Source organism: Pelophylax lessonae (assembly GCF_965119305.1).
Source record: "Pelophylax lessonae genome assembly, chromosome: 10".
NCBI classification, from domain to species: domain Eukaryota; kingdom Metazoa; phylum Chordata; class Amphibia; order Anura; family Ranidae; genus Pelophylax; species Pelophylax lessonae.
This window is the reverse complement of record NC_138777.1, coordinates 69,175,075-69,196,721: the sequence shown is the minus strand read 5'-3', so window position 1 is coordinate 69,196,721 and position 21,647 is coordinate 69,175,075. Positions and strand designations below refer to the sequence as shown.

The 21,647-nt window shown below is 44.3% G+C and overlaps 2 protein-coding genes across 2 annotated transcripts in view; one reads left to right on the top strand and one right to left on the bottom strand.

The window, feature by feature from the left end:
* The window catches only part of MRPL21 (mitochondrial ribosomal protein L21), a 29,350-nt gene extending 21,565 nt beyond the window's left edge, over nucleotides 1–7,785 (bottom strand). Inside the window, exon 1 of the mRNA XM_082270597.1 lies at nucleotides 7,638–7,785. Coding sequence (XP_082126723.1) covers nucleotides 7,638–7,713 — 76 coding nt within the window. The 5' untranslated portion in view covers nucleotides 7,714–7,785. The remainder of the gene's footprint in view (nucleotides 1–7,637) is intronic.
* A 57-nt stretch (nucleotides 7,786–7,842) lies between these two features.
* IGHMBP2 (immunoglobulin mu DNA binding protein 2) overlaps nucleotides 7,843–21,647 on the top strand; it is a 79,857-nt gene continuing 66,052 nt past the window's right edge. The window contains exons 1-3 of the mRNA XM_082270244.1: nucleotides 7,843–7,971; nucleotides 14,158–14,327; nucleotides 18,429–18,621. Of these exons, the coding sequence (XP_082126370.1) occupies nucleotides 7,901–7,971; nucleotides 14,158–14,327; nucleotides 18,429–18,621 (434 nt within the window). The 5' untranslated portion in view covers nucleotides 7,843–7,900. The remainder of the gene's footprint in view (nucleotides 7,972–14,157; nucleotides 14,328–18,428; nucleotides 18,622–21,647) is intronic.

The following is a 21,647-nucleotide window of genomic DNA, read 5'->3' as shown; positions in this document are numbered from 1 at the left end:
TCACAACTGGGGGTGTCTTTAACTTTTAATTGAAACCCCCTGCGTATCGCATATGGCAGTGTGAACTGCCAGGGTGCGGATGCGATGCGGGATCACGATGCATATTCGCAGCGTTCCCGCATCGCACAAATGTGAACCGGCACTTAAAGCGGAGTTCCAGACGTTTTTGTGTTTATTAAAAGCCAGCAGATACAAAAAGTGTATCTGCTGACTTTTAATAAACACACACTCACCTGTCCCACAATCCCACAATGCGGCCACTCGAAGCCTCACTTCTCTCCCTCGGCTCTCCCTGGCGGCGGCATCACTAGTGTGGGCACCCGGCTGTGACAGCTTGCTGCTTCCCAGCCAGGTGCGCACCGTGCATGCGTGAGCAGCACATCGTGAATGGCCGGTTATCTTCTGGGACCTGTGACATGTCCCAGAAGATTGCAGAGACTGAGGGGGATAGGAGAACTTCGGCTCAGGCCGCCTAGCGGAAGTGGGAGCGGGTCAAATCTATATACAGTAAACCCCCCTCCATTGCGGGGGTTACGTTCCGGACCCAGCCGTGAAAAGTGAAATTCCGCGAAATAGAAAAACCCTATTAAAATGCATTGTAGGCATGTTTTTTTTTTACTGTCACTGTACGTGTAAAAGCATTTTAAGGTCTTTAAACACACTTTCAAAACAATAGAAACTCATTTAAACACATAAACACATGTTGCAGCTGCTGCTCACCAAGTAAAAACTTGGAAGAAATAGTAAAACAAGATAATGCAGCGCTTGCAAAAAGACATGACTATCCAAACATGTGGCAAATTAAAAAGGTGCAAAATATTTCATGTATAAAATACAATATGTGATCACAGATATAATAACTAATAATAATGTCTAATGAATTAAAAAGTCCGCAAATAAAATTTTCAGTGCACTGCAGTGCAATATAACTATAATATATATATATGAGTATATCTCTGCCTATATATTAATAATAAAAATCTTTTAAACGGGCTTCACTATTCTGGCATTTGGTGTTATTTCGTTGGAGCCATCCAGGGCCACCAAATTTGAAAGGATACCATACAGCTCATCCTATCAAGGAGAAGGTCTGGCATGCCATTTACTTCACCAACTATAAATACAGATTAGATGACCCTACTTATATACAAGCGCCTTTGACCCCTAACAAGGGTCCATCCATTCTGGTGAGTAGGGTTCCTGAAGGGGTTCAAGTCACCTGGCACAAGGGCACGAGTGATCATCTTTCAGCACCTTTATATTTTGCACTGGAGCACCTTATTGCACTTTGATAATTATAGTTATATTACACTGAGAATTTTATTTGCGGACTTTTTAAATTCATTGGACATTATTATTAGTTATTATATCTGTGATCAAATATTGTATTTTATACATGAAATATTTTGCACCTTTTTAACCACTTAAGCCCCGGAAGATTTTACCCCCTTCCTGACCAGGGGGTATTTTGCGATTCGGCACTGCGTGACTTTAACGGACAATTGCGCGGTCGTGCGACGCTGTACCTAAACGAATTTGGCGTCCTTTTTTTCCCACAAACAGAGCTTTCTTTTGGTGGTATTTGATCACCTGTGCGATTTTTTGATCATGCGCTATAAACAAAAAAAGAGCGTACATTTTGCAAAAATAGCAATATTTTTCACTTTTTTTTATATGAAATTCCCCCCCAAAAAAATGTAAAAATCAAAATTTTTTAACATTTTCGGCCAATTTGTTTTATGCTACATATGTTTGGTAAAAAGAAAATCGCAAAAAGCGTATTTTGATTGGTTTGCGTAAAAGTTATCGCGTAAAAGTTATATTGTTTACTAACAAAGGGAAAGATTTTTGTCATTTTTGTTGTTTTTTTTTTTTAACGCGTAATGGCGGCGATCTGCGATTTTTTTTGCGGTACTGCGACATTGCGGCGGACAGATCGGACCCTTGACTGACATTTTTGACACTTTTGGGGTTACCAGTGACATTACTGCAGTAATCAGTGCTATACATATGCACTGTTACTGTAAAAATACACTGGTAGTGAAGGGGTTAACTTTATTTGAGAGGGAGGGGCTGTGTGTGTCCCTAGGGGCGTGCTTTCTACTGTGATTGGCTGTGGCTTGAGCTGTAAGGACACTGATCAAGGGATCTACATAGTAGATCCATGTGATCAGTGTTTTTACACCGAGGAGAATGACAGGTGGCTTGTTTACACAAGCTGCCTGACTTTCTCCCTCTCCCCCGCCGATCGCAGAGTGGCCGACGGACATCGGGTCCGCCAGTCACACGCGCGGGGGGGGGGGTCCGTGACCACGTGGGAGCGCGCCGCCGGGGGCGCTCGCTCCCTAGACCCTCACAAGCAAGCGACGTAGCCCTACATCACTTTGCCTGTGAGGGGCTGACCGCCGACGTAGATAGTCGTGCGGCGGTCGGCAAGTGGTTAATTTACCACATGTTTGGATAGTCATGTCTTTTTGCAAGCGCTGCGTTATCTTGTTTTACTACCTGTCAAATCTAGGTACCCGCTCCCCCCCTACCACCCCCAAAAAAATGACATGCCAAATGTGGCATCTCAGGGGGTCAGGAGCACATATGACTCTTTTGGGTGGAACTCCACTTTAAAGTGGTTGTAAAGGCATTCTATAGGTGAAAAAAAAAAAAACGTGTGCAGCTCCCCCCAATACTCACCTAAAACCTTGATGTGCACAAGAGCCTCGGCTGTCCCGGGACTCCCTCTCCTCACTGGCTGACAGCAGCAGGAGCCACTGGTTCCCACTGCTGTCAATCACAGCCAGTGAGCCAATGAGGGGAGAGCAGGGGCAGGGCCGAGCTGTGGCTGTGTGTGTCCTAAGGACGCATGGAGCAGGACTCAGGGGCAAGCACAAACCAATTTGGGAGTACTGGTCAAGAGGGAGGAGCCAGGAGCGTCAGCGGTGGACCTGAGAAGAAGATCGTAGCTGCTCTGTGCACTGCACAGAGCAAGTAAGTATGACTTTTTTTTTTTTTAAACCCGAACCTTTAATACCACTTTAATCTTGCTGTTGTGAGAATCACTCACAATATTCTACTCTCCTCCTGTCTGCTTCATCACTAAGCAGCTCCTGGACAGAAAAAAAAAAAAAAAAGAAGCAACTGAAACAAAATCTCTCTTCACAACGATCCCCAAGTCCCACTAGTTACATAGTAGGTGAGGTTGAATAAAGACAATAGTCCATCCAGATCAACCTGTGTAGGTGTGAATCATTTCCCATAACCCTGAATGTTTTTATCCTTGAGATGTACTTTCAAGAGTCTTAAAGTAGCCATACTTCCCGCAGTTACCACCGTTTGCGGTAGAGAATTCCACAGTCTTGTAGCCCTTACTGTAAAGAACCCCCCACGTTGCCTGAGGTTAAAGCACTTCTCCTCTAATCGCATTGTATGGCCTCGTGTCCTCATGTATTCCTTGCGACAGAATAGTTTTTTTTTTTTTATGCTGAGATCACCGTTGAGGTATTTGTAAATTGCTATCATGTCCCCTCTCAGGCGTCTCTTCTCCAGGGAGAATAAATCAAGCACTTCTAAACGCTCTTCGTAATTAAGGTCCACTACCTACATTTGAACATCAATATGACATTTGTGTTTCTTGTACAGCATCAACCACAATGTCATTCTAAATGTTATCAATCCTAAACCTCTACAAATATCGCCTTCTTATTTTTACTACGAGTATCCCAGGTTAAAGTGGACCTTCAACCATGAAAGAGGGCAGAAAACTGAAGCCATGCTCTGCAAAGCTCAGTGAGAAGAGCTGATTGGAGGGAAGGGACACACCCCCTTCACGCAGCAACAGTGCTGAGGCTGTCAATCACAGGCTGTGTGCTGGAGTTCCCTCCCTTGTCACCATTTTTCTCTTGGTGTCAGGTAAACTTCTCAGAGGTGATTCATGCAGATAGAGGAAGACAGAAATGACACTTAGTGCTCTTAATTGAGACAAGTACACACTATAGAGATATATGCTTTGTTCACATTTCATATCGGGGGTTTACAACCACTTGAAGTGACTGTCTATAGCAGCCATTCTCAAACTTATTTTTTAGATAAGGGAACCCCTGCTAATATTATCTAAATCTACAGCTTACTAAGTGTGAACAGTGAGTTGAAGTTAAAGAATAAAGGATGTGGGATAGTTTGCATGTTTGTAGTGTTCCCTTTGTAGCTAGTGATGTGTCCTCTTAACCCCTTTCTTCCCAGGCCAATTCTGACATTTCTCACATACATGTTAAAAGCTGATTATATATATATATATATATATATATATATATATATATATATATATATATATATATATATAATGCCTGCACATCTGATTTGTTCCCTGTGCCGCCGCCACCACGTGATTGGTTCGCTGTGCCGCGCTCACCGCTCCGTCCAGAGAACTAGCTCCAGGGCGGCAGAGGGAACGTGTGGGACAGATGTCATGTCGGGCTGTGTTCTTCTACCTCCTACCACCACTGTGAGTCCCGACTCTGCCTAATCCGTCTTCTGCATTCCACAAAGAGAAATATTGCGATATTTATAGTTGAAAACGAAATATCGCAATGTTCTTTTTTCCCCAATATCATGCAGCCCTAGTACTCGGGTATCGGCAAGTACTTGACCGAAAGTATTGGTACACATACTTGCTGATAAAAAAAAAAAAAAAAAAAACACAGGTATCGGTGCAACCCTTTATTTCGGGAACATATTGCGCTTGTGGTATCATTATAAATGGCACTCCAAAGGTGGCAAGCAGATGCGCATTTTGTTGCGCTAAAACACGCAGTACAAACACACAAAGCTCACCGCAGAATAAAAGGTGCAAGAGCTACTTTGGTGCATGTAGGGCAGCCCATTCAAGTAAAAGAGCTGCTCTATGCTGATGCACATAAGCACAACACATAGGTGTGAATGGGGTCTGAGTTCCAAGAATAAGATCTTCCCTTGTGTAGATAACCAAATGCCCTAAGACTGCTGCTGAGTGCCGCCATCTTGGATGTGATGTCATCCGGCCCCGCCCCGCTCAGAGCTGTCACCTAAGTTGCACACTATAATATTACCCTCAATCCTCCCCCCCCCCCCCCCCACAGCTACATACGTTATGTAGGGAGGAGAGAGGTGGAGGAGCTGGGCCAACACAGACAGTATTTAGACACTCCCAGAAGAGGAGGGGCTATGATGTGTGAGGAGGAAGCGGACTGTGCTGGGAAATGACTTTTTCTTAAAAAGCCACATTATAAAGGAATACACTAATACTGTTCTGGTTGGCTGGTGACAGGTTCGCTTTAATTACTTGCCACCTACAGGAATCATCCTGATATCTCATTTTTTCTGCCAGCGATTCCCTTTGTAGCAGAAGTGATATGAGTGGCTAAATAGCCAATGGATCACTTCTGCGGGTGGCGGAAGGGGATCCCACCCCCATTCTGCCACCGCCTCTTCCGGGTTCTACCGTCCGATCGCGGAGCACGGGAGTGATGTGACCGGTGGCGATGGCTTCACAGAGCAGCGTGAGAGGAACTGACGTTGTTCCTCTCTCTGTGACCCCAGAAACCTGGGATCAACAAGTATGTCGTCACTTCCGGTTCCGCCCCTTTGTTTACCTGGCCTTTAGCAGCTGATCAGACTGATCTGTGTCTGATTGGCTGCATGGGAGGCTAGAGGAGAGATTTGGGGTCCAATAGATCATAGATCTCTAGATAAAGAGGACCTGTCACGGCCCATGTTATCACAAGGGATGTCGTTCATCCCTTGTGATAGCAATAAAGTTATAAAAAAAAAAAAAAGGATAAAAAATAAAGTTTGGTATAAAACTAAAAATGAAAGCAACCCCATCCCCCACATGCTTACGCGCAAATGCATATGCATAGGTTACGCATATGTAAACAGTGAATGCACCACACGTGAGGTATGGCTGCTAACATCCGAGTGAGAGCAATAATTATAGAACCAGACTTCCTGTGCAACTCTAAACTGGTAACCTGTAAAGGCGTTTAACCACTTCTAGACCGGAAGATTTTCCCCCTTAATGACCAGGCACTGCGTTACTTTAACTGACAACTGCACAGCCGTGCGATGCCACACCCAAATAAAATTGATTTCCTTTTTTCCCACAAACAGAGCTTTCTTTTGGTGGTATTTGATCACCTGTGCAATTTTCATGTTTTGCGCTATAAACAAAAAAAGGAGCAACAATTCTGAAAAAAAAAAAAAATATATATATATATTTATTACTTTCTGCTATAAAACATTCCCAATAAAAAAAATGTAAAAATCTAATTTTTTCATCATTTTAGGCCAATTTGTATTCTGCTACATATTTTTGGTGAAAAAAAAATTCCAATAAGCGTATTTTGATTGGTTTGCGTAAAAGTTATCGCGTCTACAAACTAGGGGATAGAGTTATGGCATTTTTATTTATTTATTTTTACTAGTAATGGCGACGATCTGTGATTTTTAGCGGGACGGTGACATTGCGGCGGACAGATCGAACCCTTAACTGACATTTCTGACACTTTTGGGGGGGGGGGGGGGGGATCAGTGACATTACTACAGTAATCAGTGCTAAAAATATGCACTGTTACTGTAATAATGAAACTGGCAGGGAAGGGGTTAACCCGGGGGCGATCAAAGGGTTAAATGTGAGCCTAGAGCAGTGATGGCGAACCTTGGCACCCCCCAGATGTTTTGGAACTACATTTCCCATGATGCTCATGCACTCTGCAGTGTAGCTGAGGATCATGGGAAATGTAGTTCCAAAACATTTTGGGTGCCAAGGTTTGCCATCACCGGCCTAGGGGGTGCTGTCTAACTGTGAGGGGGATGGGTTTATGGAATCAACACAGAGACCCGTGTTCCTAAATAGGAGGAAAACAGGAGCTCTGTGTTGATTCCTGAGAGAACAACGGTCTGCCGTGTTTACATCAGCAGACCGCCGTTCTCTCTCCACGGGGAGCGATCGCGGGTGCCCAGCAGCAATCGCGGCCGCCGGCGGCCCCGTGAATCGGCTTTTCCACTGGCAAATTGGGGCGTGCGCCCCCAAGGTCGCTGCGGCGATTTGCGGGAACTTGCTGCTGTATATTGACGGCGGCTGGACGGCAAGTGGCTAAAGCAACGCCTATGGAGAATTTTAAGCACCGTAGTTTGCCGCCATTCCTTGGGCGAGCGCAATTTTAAAGCGTAACATGTTAGGTATCTATTTCCTCGGTGTATCATCATCCTTCACAAAAAATGGGGTAAATATATATTTTTTTTTTAAATAATAAAAGTGCGTTTGAAAAAACCGCTGCGCAAATACAGTGTAACATAATAATTGCAATGATCGCCATAAGTCTCTGCTAATATATATATATATATAATGTTTGGGGTTCTAAGTAATTTTTTGGAAAAAAAAAAAAAAAGAGTAAATTTTCCCATGTAGGAGTGAAGTGTCAGACTTGGCCGGATGGGAAGAGGTGAATTATCAGCATCCTTCATTCAGGGAAATAGGAGGCTGCATTCTGTGACCATGGAAGGTGACCCTCTACTACTAGAATCCCTGACATAGGGGAATGACCCCCGTGTACTGTGTAAAAGTTACCCAGCTACAAGTCCTGCGACCACCCACCCCTCCCCCTTACCTGCTGCAGCAGCAGCCCCGACACCCCTTGCACCCAGCACACTCCGCACCAGCATTCTGCACCCTGCCAGTGCCATGCCACTCCGCCTTCCGTACACTGCGCCGCTGTCACTGCTTCCGTACAGCGTGCACCCGCAAACACCGACCCCCGGAAACACGGAGCAGACAGGCAGTTCCGCTTACACAGGAAATGTCATGGAATATGTCTGAGTGAACAAGGTGCAGGCAGACAGCTCCCTGAGATAATAGTGTGCTGGGACCGGCATGGAAGAGTTCATTAAAACCCATCTAGAGCTCCTGAAGGAGGAGAGAGAAGCTGAAATCGAAGAGGCCAGGTATGAGAGGAATGACTTTTCCTGTGCACACAATACACACACACACCAGTATGTAACTGCTCGTCAGTGGGGTGGGGAGGGCAGATATGTACTAAGCCTGTGGGAAAGTTATCCCACCCAATAATCATTATTAATATATAACTAATCCCCAAAGCTTTGTTTTCACTTTGGATGGAGTAATGAAGGGTGAAATGGCATGTCAGGTGTTTTTTCCCCCATTGGGGAGATTTTCTCACATTTCCTGTCCTGTAAAAGCAGCAGGAAGTGACATTAAATCTCTTCAAATAAAGGAAATCCTCTCCAGGTTTTCACAGACGTGTGTGTTATTGGACTGCGGTGCCATTCATTCTTAAAGTGGAACTAAAGGCAGGCAGGCTCCCTGTTACAGAAGAGACATGCATTGTCTGCAATACAAATGAATATAAACCTAAATGCCTGATTGCAGTGATCTGTAGCAGTGTACACTGAGCTGTGCATGCACACGTTAATGGCACTCCAGTGCACCTCATCAATGCAGGCGCGTTGCAGCCAAGTTACAAAAAATAGTGCATGCCCCTTTTTTGGTGTATTTGGCTGCCCATCCAAATAAACGCACATCAGTGCAGAACTAAAGTCTCCATACTTGTTCACTGGTCCTGTGCCCGCATCTGCTTCTGAGTGCTGGTTATTCGGGTTACTTAATTGGCTGGTGGGGGGGGGGGTGATGTCACTCTTGCACATATGCAGGAGGCTTCATCCCTGCACTCAGAGACCGGTCCAGAACTATAAGCTGAACTGCGCATGCACAGGAGGTCATCATTCCTGCATTTAGAGACCAACCCGGCACTGTAAAATGAACCGCGCAAGCACAGGAGGCTGTCATCCCTGCACTCCGAGACTGGCCTGACACTAAACCGAACGAGTATAGAATAGTGCCCCATTAATGGTGTCAGTGGGAGGAATAGTGCCCCATTAATGGTGTCAGTGGGAGGAATAGTGCCCCATTAATGGTGTCAGTGGGAGGAATAGTGCCCCATTAATGGTGTCAGTGGGAGGAATAGTACCCCATTAATGGTGTCAGTGGGAGAAATAGTGCCCCATTGATGGTGTCAGTGGGAGGAATAATGCCCCATTAATGGTGTCAGTGGGAGGAATAATGCCCCATTAATGGTGTCAGTGGGAGGAATAGTACCCCATTAATGGTGTCAGTGAGAGGAATAGTACCCCATTAAAGGTGTCAGTGGGAGGAATAGTTCCCCATTAATGGTGTAAGTGGGAGGAATAGTACCCCATTAATGGTGTCAGTGGGAGGAATAGTACCCCATTAATGGTGTCAGTGGGAGGAATAGTACCCCATTAATGGTGTCAGTGAGAGGAATAGTACCCCATTAAAGGTGTCAGTGGGAGGAATAGTTCCCCATTAATGGTGTCAGTGGGAGGAATAGTACCCCATTAATGGTGTCAGTGGGAGGAATAGTACCCCATTAATGGTGTCAGTGGGAGGAATAGTACCCCATTAATGGTGTCAGTGGGAGGAATAGTACCCCGTTAATGGTGTCAGTGAGAGGAATAGTACCCCATTAAAGGTGTAAGTGGGAGGAATAGTACCCCATTAATGGTGTCAGTGGGAGGAATATTACCCCATTAATCGTGTCAGTGGGAGGAATAGTACCCCATTAATGGTGTCAGTGAGAGGAATAGTACCCCATTAAAGGTGTCAGTGGGAGGAATAGTTCCCCATTAATGGTGTCAGTGGGAGGAATAGTACCCCATTAATGGTGTCAGTGGGAGAAATAGTACCCCATTAATGGTGTCAGTGGGAGGAATAGTACCCCATTAATATGGTCAGTGGGAGGAATAGTACCCCGTTAATGGTGTCAGTGAGAGGAATAGTACCCCATTAAAGGTGTCAGTGGGAGGAATAGTACCCCATTAATGGTGTCAGTGGGAGGAATAGTACCCCATTAATGGTGTCAGTGGGAGGAATAGTACCCCATTAATCGTGTCAGTGGGAGGAATAGTACCCCGTTAATGGTGTCAGTGAGAGGAATAGTACCCCATTAAAGGTGTCAGTGGGAGGAATAGTTCCCCATTAATGGTGTCAGTGGGAGGAATAGTACCCCATTAATGGTTTCAGTGGGAGGAATAGAACCCCATTAATGATGTCAGTGGGAGGAATAGTTCCCCATTAATGGTGCCAGTGGGAGGAATAGTGCCCCATCAATGGTGTCAGTGGGAGGAATAGTACCCCATTAATGGTGTCAGTGGGAGGAATAGTACCCCATTAATGGTGTCAGTGAGAGGAATAGTACCCCATTAAAGGTGTCAGTGGGAGGAATAGTGCCCCATCAATGGTGTCAGTGGGAGGAATAGTGCCTCATCATTGGTGTCAGTTGGAGGAATAATGCCCCATTAATGGTGTCAGTGGGAGGAATAGTACCCCATTAATGGTGTCAGTGGGAGGAATAGTACCCATTAATGGTGTCAGTGAGAGGAATAGTACCCCATTAATGGTGTCAGTGGGAGGAATAGTTCCCCATTAATGGTGCCAGTGGGAGGAATAGTTCCCCATTAATGGTGCCAGTGGGAGGAATAGTGCCCCATCAATGGTGTCAGCGGGAGGAATAGTGCCTCATCATTGGTGTCAGTTGGAGGAATAGTATCCCAAGGGCTGGATGGAGTCAAGCAAAGGGCCACAGTTTTGGGGACCACTGGTATAGTCCAATAATGCTGAAGCATGGAGCAGCCAATCCTGGGTGTGCAGGAGGAGGTAGGGGGAGCGATCTGTGATGAAATGCTGATTACACTCACCCTTCTCTCATGCTCATACATAAGAGAACTACACAGTCTGTCAGTCACAAGAGCGGGGTTGTGGCGACACTAATTTTTGGATGTGCCGGGTTTTATTGCTGCAGGAAAGCGGAGAGGATTTCAGTTTCCTGGATGCTCCTTTCTTAGCAAGACTGGGGACAGATGGCTTCTGATGCTTTAGTGTATGAGATAAACTGTTTATTTTATTGTGATTATTCAAGTTTACAAGCACTTTAAGCTTTGACAATGAAACTTAGAAGCTGATTGGTTTCTCTGCAGAGCTGTGTCCGATTCTGCACTCTCCAGTTTTAGTAAATCAGCCCCACAGTGTTAGTCACTGCGTTCCCATAACTAAAAGTGTCCTAAAGGCAGAGCTGTTCTTGTCGACAACTAAGCAGACTCTGACTTTGGCTTTCCTAGTGGATCATGGGAGAATAAGAAAGATCTAGTTGGAAGCTGTACTTTTCTGATCATTTTCCCATGATGCACAGGGAACAAAAAGGTCAGAGTCTGGTTAGTTGCAGACAAGAACAGTCCACACTAAGGGTCCTTTCACACGAGCAGTGCACTCAACGGACTCCGCTTTGCTCAGCGGGGATCGATCTGCTGATCCTTGCTGAGCAGGCAGGTGACAGCTCCGTCTCTGCTTACTTTGCAGAGACAGAGCTGTCAGATCCCCTCTCCTCTCAATGGGAGATCAGATGCGAATGGACTGCCTGCCTGTTTTCATCTGATCCGATTATCCAGACGGATGGAAAATAGGATCGGATCGGGTAGCAGCGGGTGTCAGCAGACATGTCACCGCTGACATCTGCCGCTCCATAGGGCCGCATGGAGCATCCAATCAGGTCCGCCTGTCAGTTTTTCAGGAAAGTCCATGTGAAAGGGGCCTTTGGCTTATGAGGAACTCTGCAAACTCCATTTGGTGTATTCAGCTGATGTAAATAATGGGTCAGTTGTATGTAGTATCTTTTCTTCAGGAATGCTAGTTCAGTCACTTGCCACTTCCATATACATGATCTATAGGTTACAACACAATCGTTTTCTTTACCTATAGCATGCATTGGGCTTAAAGCAGAGCTCCACTTGTTTGCCTCCCCCTTGGGCTTAAAGCAGAGCTCCACATTAAAGTGCCAAGTGAGGTAAGATCCAGTGAAGTGATCCTGTGTTCTCATTAGGAGAATGTCATATGAAGGAGATGCTCCATATTTTTATATTCCTCTGCATTAAGGCTCCATTCACACCTGGGCGTTTTCAGCTCCAAAAACGCTCAAAAGAAACGCTTCCAAAACGCCCAACAAGTAAAACCCCATTCATTTAAATGGCCCCTGTTCACATCTGAGCGTTTTGCAAAACGCCTGTAGCTGAAAAAAGTACATGAGCTTCTTTTTGGGCTGATTACCAGCGTTTTTGATAGATGTCAATGAAAAACGCCTGAAAAAATCGCGGTAAAAATCGCGGTAAAAAACGCTACGCTCAAGTGTGAATGCAGCCTTTATGTTCAAAAGTGAACCAAATATATTGTCATTATATTCCACTCCATGTTATAATAAATCTGGTCAGATATAAAGATGGGAAAGACTGTGGTTACAAAAACGATGGAATATCTCAAGCAGTATTAAACGCCAAACCAAAAATATAATATATTATATATTATTATTAAGTATATAATTACCAATTATTAGATGTGGTGGCTGCATCCGTTTTCTTTTCTTTGTCTCTTTTACCTCTTTTGTTTTCACCTGATAATCTGACCAGTAACACACCTGTATTAGTGAGACACCACTCTGGATGAAAGAGAAGAGGAGGCACATCAGACAGCAGTATTGTCAGTCTGGGGGGGATGGGGAGTTTTAAATGTATTATCAGATTAACCACTTTACCACCGGAGGATTTTCCTGCTAAAAGACCAGGGTTTTTTTTGCGATTTTTTTACTGCGTGACTTTAACGGACAATTGCGCGGTCGTGCGACGCTGTACCTAAACGAATTTCACGTCCTTTTTTTCCCACAAACAGAGCTTTCTTTTGGTGGTATTTGATCACCTGTGCGATTTTTTTTTTTGATCACGCGCTATAAACAAAAAAAGAGCGTAATTTTTGCAAAAACAACAATATTTTTCACTTTTTTTTTATATGAAATTCCCCCCCAAAAAAATGTAAAAATCAAAATTTTTTAACATTTTTGGCCAATTTGTTTTACGCTACCTATGTTTGGTAAAAAAAATCGCAAAAAGCGTATTTTGATTGGTTTGCGCAAAAGTTATCGCGTTTACTAACAAAGGGAAAGATTTTTGTCATTTTTGGTGTTTTTTTTTTTAACAAGTAATGGCGGCGATCTGCGATTTTTTTTTTTGCGGTACTGCGACATTGCCGCGGACAGATCGGACCCTTGACTGACATTTTTGACACTTTTGGGGGTACCAGTGACATTACTGCAGTAATCAGTGCTATATATATGCACTGTTACTGCAAAAATGACACTGGCAGGGAAGGGGTTAACAGTATTGGACAGGGAGGGGTTAAGTGTGTCCTAGGGGCGTGCTTCTAACTGTGTAGGGACAGGTCTACTAGTGTAAAAACAAAGATCAACAGTTCTACATAGTAGAACTGTCTGATCTTCACTTTTACACAGGGAGAACTGACAGGCGGCTTGTTTACATAAGCCGCTCTGTCTTTCTCCCGCTGTACCGGCGATCGTAGTGTGACTGGCGGACATCGGGTCCGCCAGTCACACTCCCGCACTCCTCCGTGAATGAGCCGAGGCGGGCGCGCGCCCGCCCGCTATTGGCTCTAGAAGGAGTGACAGGCGAGCGACGTAGACCTACGTCACTCTGCCTGGCCGGGGCCGACTGCCGCAGTAAATATACTGTGCGCAGTCGGCAACCGGTTAAGAACTTCTAAAAAAAATTATAACATGACTCCACCTCGCACTTTATAATTGGTTACAAAAAACAGTTTTTGGCCTATTGGGAAGTTTTGCATTAATAAATAAAAGCTGCTCGTTCACCTTTGCCAGTGTTAAGTGGTTTATCTTATCCATGTAAACTGATACATTCTGCTGGAGAGCTTGAGCTTGTGAAACATAGCAGACTTTCTGGCTAGATCACCAGATGAAAATAGAAGTCTAAAAAGAAAACGATTGCAGCATCTAAGATTTGGTAAGCTGCAATATAGTAAATGTTTGTTTTGGGGTTTAATACAGCTTTAAGTCATAGGCAGTTATGCCATGTTGGCTCCATTTTGCCACATAGTGCCTTGTAGAGCCTGTGTCATGGAGAGTGTGAAGTGAGCCCTCTGCAGTGACAGTATGGTTCCCAGTTATTTTATATGTGAGAGCAGCTACATTTACAGTAACTTATCTTTTTGTATCTTTTTTTTTTTTTTTGTATCTGCAGGACCTGGCAGGAAAATATCTCTTTAAAGGAATTACAGAGAAAGGGAGTCTGCCTGCTGAAACTGAAGGTAGCCAATCAAAAAACAGGGCTGTACGGGCGCCTTCTGGTTACCTTCACACCCAGGAAGTATGACGCTGAGGCAGTGCTGCCGAGTAACTGCTTCGGATCAGGTACGTAAGATGCACCCATTTTCTTTTACAGCAGCAAAGCCATCGTACCAACCAACAATGTACCACCACCTACTGAGGAGTATTTACCGTATTTATCGGCGTATAACACGCACCTAAATTTTAGGGCAGAAATTTCAGGAAAAAAGCTGAAATTTAAAATAAACAGCTTTAAACTCAGAACATTTTTTTTAAATTAAATGTAGTCTTACCAGTGCCCACAAATGCAGCCTCATCAGCGCAGTGTCCTTAAATGCAGCCTCGCCAGTGCAGTGCCCATACATGCAGCCTCGTCACTGCAGTACCCATACATGCAGCCTTGCCAGTGCCCATACATGCAGCCTCACCAGCGCCCATAATTGCAGCCTCGCCATCGCCAGTGCCCATACATGTAGCCTTTGCCAGTGCCCATACATGTAGCCTTTGCCAGTGCCCATACATGCAGCCTTTGCCAGTGCCCATACATGCAGCCTTTGCCAGTGCCCATACATGCAGCCTTTGCCAGTGCCCATACATGCAGCCTTTGCCAGTGCCCATACATGCAGCCTTTGCCAGTGCCCATACATGCAGCCTCGCCAGCGCCCATAATTGCAGCCTCGCCAGCGCCACTATACACATCACTAAAGATCTCCAGAAAGCAGTGCCGAGAGGTAGAAGGGGGCGGGCGGCACCGAGAGGTAGAAGGGGGCGGGCGGCGCCGAGGAGAAGGAAGGATGCGCTCTCATCGGAAGTCCCGGCGCCTATGATTGACGTTGGCATAGGAGGTGGGACTTCCGATGAGTATATTATAACGTCCATTTACAATGCATGCAGAAAAACTGGTGTACACAAACAGCCTGATATTATAAAGCAATTTATACCAAACTTCAAACTTTAACCACTTTACCTCCGCTCACATGGAGGCTACTGCGGCAAAGTGCCGCGATCCCGTCCAGCGACGTAGACCTACGTCGCTGGACTCCGCCCCTTGTGGGCGGCGCTCGCGCACCGCCGGAGGCTCGCTCCCGCTGTGTTCATTCAGAGCGGGAGTTGGGCCAGCGGAGGAGCAGCGGCGATTGCCGCTGCTCTGCCCCGATCGTCGGGGATCGAGTCTGGAGATCCGCCCGCTGTGTGTAAACACAGCGGGCGGATCTCCATAGTGACAGGGAGTGACAGATCGGAGTGTTCAGCATAGCTGGACATCCGATCTGTCCCTGCGTCACTCAGTCACCTCCCCCCCCACACGTCAGTAAGCACCAGGCATACATTAACCCCTCCCTCTCCAAAATAAAATTAACCCCTTCCCTGCCAGTGTCATTTTTACAGTAACAGTGCATATATATAGCACTGATTACTGTAGAAATGTCACTGGTACCCCCAAAAGTGTCAAAAATGTCAGTCAAGGGTCCGATCTGTCTGCCGCAATGTCGCAGTCCCGCAAAAAAAATCGCAGATCACCGCCATTACGCGTTAAAAAAAAAAACACCAAAAATGACAGAAATCTTTCCCTTAGTTAGTAAACGCAATAACTTTTGCGCAAACCAATCAAAATACGCTTATTGCAAATTTTTTTTTACTAAACATGGGTAGCAGAAAACAAATTGGCCAAAAATTTAAAAAAAATTTGATTTTTACATTTTTTTGGGGGGGAATTTCCTATAAAAAAATGTGAAAAATATTGTTATTTTTTCAAAATAAACGCTCTTTTTTTGTTTATAGCGCAAAAAGTAAAAATTGCACAGGTGATCAAATACCACCAAAAGAAAGCTCTGTTTGTGGGAAAAAAACGACGTAAATTTCGTTTGGGTACGGCGTCGCACGACCGCGCAATTGTCAGTTAAAGTCGCACAGCGCCGAATCGCAAAAAGTGGCCTGGACGGAAGACAGCAAAATCCTCCGGTGGTAAAGTGGTTAAAAAACTCTTACAGGCTTCTAGGCCATCATCAGTGAAAGTACACCAAGACCGGTCATAGGGGGAAAAAAATAAAAAAAAACCTCCACTGAACCATTGCAAATGTTTTTGGTTCCTTTTCCTCCTCACCATATTCATTCATTCCTATATCATCATGAGGAAATTCAACTTTCCTAATCTACATTCTTGTATAATAATATAATGTAGCCATGTAAAATTTTCCTGTATCAAAATGCATCAAAACACATGGCAACAGAACACCTCTATCAAGATACAAAAAATATAAATATTTTGACTCCGATTGTGGTCTACACATTTAACACACAGCAAACACATGCAGTGCACTAAATAGGGGTGATGGGTTGTTGGTAAATGGCGCTACCACTTCATAAAGCAGCACACCACTGCATAGAACTCATAAAATCATAAACTGTCTTCTATGTGTGGGATAGAGCAAAAACTGTGCAATATGCTAAAATATTGGGTCCTACCCCATATAATGAGCATAAAATCACATAGATAGTGTGCAGTATAAAATATAAAGAACAACTAAGTTGCGTTGAACCATAAAAAGTGCACAGTGCTATAAAAATAAAGTGTCAAAGTGCTAAGTAATGGATACAGATCCTTCTGAACCAGTGTTCAACCAATGCTGTAGTTGAAATACAAATAAAAGACTCAGTGCTGAAATAATAAAGTGCCAGTATGCTTGATTGATTCCAGAAGTATATAGAATATATAATATGGTACCTTCCAGTGGGCCACACAGGCTCTTAGTGGCTATTCAATACACTCCTAAAGTGGTAAGTGCCTTGTAAACAGTGATTAAATAAACAAAGTTTAAAAAAAAAAAGTGCTAAAGCTACCTTTTAAATTGTGATGAATACATTTTATTTTGTTTTATTGTGCTCACAAACCCGAGGGTTGGGTGTAGTTATGAGCCCGGTGTGAAATAGCACATGTTGGGTGGTGTATGCACACGATAGTCCCACAAAACGGTGTCCGTGCTCAAAGTGCAAGTACTAATACCCGTGACCCCTTCCACCCCCCTCTTTCACTTACTCTGAACCCCTTCCTCTCTCACCCCCCCCCTCTTTCACCTCCCCTCACTGCTTTTCTCCTACCCCCCCCCCCTCTCTCTCAGTTCCCCCACCCCTTTATTGTTATCCCCCCTTCTTTCTCACCCACCTCACTCTTACCCCCTCTCTCTCTCACACTTTCTCTCTCTCCCCCCCTCTCTCTATCTTACACCCCCTCACTCCCCCACACTTTCTCTCTCCCCCTCACTCCTACTCTCACCATCTCTCTCTCTCTCTCTCTCTCACCTCCTTTTTTGCAGCCAGCCTATAACCCTGATGTAACAGCTTTATGTTTGGGTTATTGTGGCTGGCGGCTCTGCTGTAAGTAGGAGGGATTAGGGGGCGCAAACTACTTGCCACAGGTGCTTACAACCCACGCTGGCTGGCTCTTAAATTCAAAGCAAATTTCTCAAGCCCTGTTTAACTAATACTGCATTTAACTGTAGCACAGTAGTGCATCGTAAGCCATAGTTGTGCACTGCAGAAATGCTGCATTTTCATGCACCACACTTTAGAATGGTTGGAACAAGGCACATAGAGAACAGTTTATTTTCAATGTCCTTGCATTGAGCCTGCATTGATCATTATAGATCAGCACACATTGTGTAAACAAGTCCTTAATGATTGCTGGGAGTAAGGTGAGTTATTTATTTTAAAGTGGTTCTAAAGCCTTCACGTTTTTTAGCTTAATGCATTCCTTGCATTAAGGTAAAAAATGTCCCAGTGTTTGCAGTCCTATCTCAATTAAGCACTGTGCCCATCTGCATTGGCTCTCTCCTCTCCTCTCTCTCTCTCTGCTCACAGAGGCAGCAGAAGCTGCTGTCAGTCAAATCCTGTGAGCGGGGGGCAGGGCTGAGCTGCACTGTGTTTGTCAATAGACACACACGGCCCAGCTCATGATCAAGCCCGCATATCTGCCTTCGTAGCAAGAGTTTGCTATAGGGGCAGCTGGAGAAGGGGAGGAGCAGACAATGCCAGCGGGGCACTCTAGAAGAGGAGGTTCAGGGCCGCTCTGTGCAAAACCATTGCACAGAGCAGTGATGTATAACATGTTTGTTATTTTGTTTAAAACATGATTACCTTTTACAGATGCTTTATGCTGCTGTATCCCATTCTTGTACTTCTCTGTTGCAGGGGACATTGTGGGTGTTTATGAATCCAACAGCCCAAGTGAGCCTCTTGCTACTGGTATTGTGTCTGGTCTCACACAAAAAGTTATCAATGTCGCCTTTGATGAAAGTCATAGCGAGGCTTTAAATCTGAGTAGCGATAATACATACAGGCTTCTGAAGCTGGCAAATGATGTTACTTATAAAAGAATAAAAAAGTAAGTGCCGTTTGTTTATTTTATAACCTACGCATTTCTCGTATTTTTTTTTTTGTTTTTTTTTTCAATAGCCCGAATCATGGATTGAGTTTTATTTTCTGGATTATTTTAAAAAGAAAAACATTTATGATTCTCTGCTTAATTTGGTATGTTAGTGCAGCCTTATCTTTAAGTGCCGGTTCACACTTGTGCGGCTGCGGAGATCGCATGTAATTCGGAGCGCACTGCTCCTTCATTACATGCGATCTCATGTGCGGTGCGAATTTCAGCCATACACTTTTTATGGCTGAATTTGCACTGTATCCGCACCAAAGACGCACAGGAGGCATTTTTTGAGCCGCATCAAAATCGGATCGCACAGTGGTTCACACTTGTGCGATCCGATTCTGTGTGTACTTGCAGATCGCACTGCGATATGCAATCAAACTGGGGGTGTCGTTAACTTTTAATTGACACCCCCTGCTTATCGCATATGGCAGTGTGAGCTGCCAGATGTGCGGATGCGATGCGGGAAAACACTGCATATTAGCAGCGTTCCCGCATCGCACAAGTGTGAACCGAGCCTTAGGCCTAGGTGTGGATGCTGTTACTTTTTTTTTATACTCTTCCTGTTGGAGCAGAAATAGCAGTAATGTTACCATGGAGGCTAACTTTTCATCTGCCCAAGCTAAGGGCTGAAAACTAACACTCTTTTTGGACTGCCAACACTAATAGAAGGGCTGAAATACGTTTCTGGAGAAAATGTGTTGTTACAGGGTCCACCCTGTGCCATGCATTGACCAAAAGCTCAAGCATTTTCCCATGCGAACTCCTCAAAAGGAAAAATGTTGATTCATGCAGTAATTCATGCAAAAGAATCCCCGAACAAGTGTTCAGTACATACTATACTGTACTGGACATACTTTTCAGTAAGCCAACATTTCTGTATTAAAAATCCATTATTTATTGGTTTTGTGTAATATTCTAATTTTCTGAGATACTGAATTTAGGGTTTTCACTAGCTGTAAGCCATAATCATCAAAATTAAAGGAAAGAAATTCTTGAAATATATCACTCTGTGTAATGCATCGATATAAAATATGAGTTTCACTTTTTGAATTGAATTACTGAAATAAATTATATATGTATATATAGTGCATTCATAAAGTATTCAACCCCCCCTTCACTTTTTTTCAATTTTGTTATGTTGTAGCCTGATACTACAGTTGTTTACATTCATTTTTTTTTTTTATTATTCATTAATCTACACTATAGCCCTGTACACACGCACCGATTGTCGGCCGACCGTTCGGCCGTCTTTTGTCCGGTGCTGTCGTGTAGGTTGAAAAGTGCTAAAGACTGCACACGAATTTTGTCGGCCAAAAACAACCGACTGCAGAAGTGATGTCATGTGATGGTTCACTTTCCGTGTGTTTTTTCTTCTCTGAGCATGCCCAGTCTTGATCATCTGCTTTTTGTCGGCCGAAATCTGTACTGACTGGCGAACAATCGGCCGTTCTTTGTTGGCCTACAAAAATGTTATAGCCTGCACACCAGATTTTGTTCTGCCGAAAAGTCGCAGTCGGTTGTCGGAAGCATCATACTAACAAGCCGACAATCGGCCGATCGGACGTTGGCCGAATATTTGCGGCCGACAATCGGTACGTGTGTACGTATCGGTACGTGTGTGCCTTTGGTCCCCCATAATGACAAAGTGGAAACAGAATTTTAGAAATGTTTGCAAATGTATGAAAAAGGAAAAACTGAAATATCACATTGGCATAAAGGCACCTTTCACACATTCCGGTCCGTCGGCGGACTCTTTTTATCTTAGCGGGGGATCGAGCTGCTGATCCCCCCCTGAGCAGGCGGTTGGCAGCTGTGTCTCCACGCTGTGTGCGGAGACAGAGCTGTCAGGTCCCGCTGTTCTCTATGGGGGAATCGGATGGGAACAGACTGTCTGTCCGTTCTCATCCGATCCACTGGACAGATGGAAAATAGATTTTCCATCTGTCCAGATTTGATGGATCGGATGTCAGCGGACATGTCTCCGCTGACATCCAATGCCCCATAGAGATGCATGGGACATCCGTTCAGAGCCGCCTGAAAAACTGACAGGCGGATCTGAACGGTCCGCCTGTGTGAAAGGGGCCTAAGTATTCAGACCCCTTGCAACAACACTTGAAATTTTAGCTCAGGTGCCTCCTATTTCTCTTGATCAATGATGAGATGTTTCTACGCTTTGTTTGGAGTCCACCTGTGGTAAATTAAATTGATTGGACAGGATTTGGAATGGCACAGGTTACAATTCATACTGTATCACAACAAAAGCTATGAGGTTAAAGAAATTGCCTTCAGAGCTTCGAGGCAGGATTATTGCAATGCACAGATCTGGGGAAGTCTACAAAAAATTCCGCTGCACTGAAGGTTCCCAAGAGCACAGTGACCTCCATAAATATCAAAGGGAGGAAGTTTGGCACAACCGGGACTCTTCAAGAGCTGGTCACCCAGTCAAATTTAGTGAGAGACGTGACCAAGAACCCGATGGTCATTCTGACTGAGCTCCAGAGATCTTGAGTGGAGATGTTACGACATTCCAGAAGGATGTAGAAGCAAAAAACCCCATTGGTAGGTGGGAATTTGAAGGCAACCAAACGTCAGTTTAAATAAAAACATAGATTTATTGGTTCATATTAAAATTCAATGCAGGAGGTAATAACAAAAGTACAAAAATATAAAGAATTTCTATACAAACAAATAAGTATAAAAAGATCACGGCTCAATTTGAGAAATTATCTGAATGAGTTGAGCATCTGTGAATGTAATTTTCTTCAAACTACCCGATGCATTTCAGGTATAACCTTTCTTCAGGGATATTGTGGATGGAGATACAAATTTTCAAACATTCTATTAATAGAAAAAAATATGACATTGAAATGATGGTTCAAATGTATAGCAAATGAGACCTTAATTACCAAATAGTTTACTGCCTACCATCAGAGATAGTCCAGATAGTGACATGCCGTGCCAGAAGAGAGGAAGGGAAA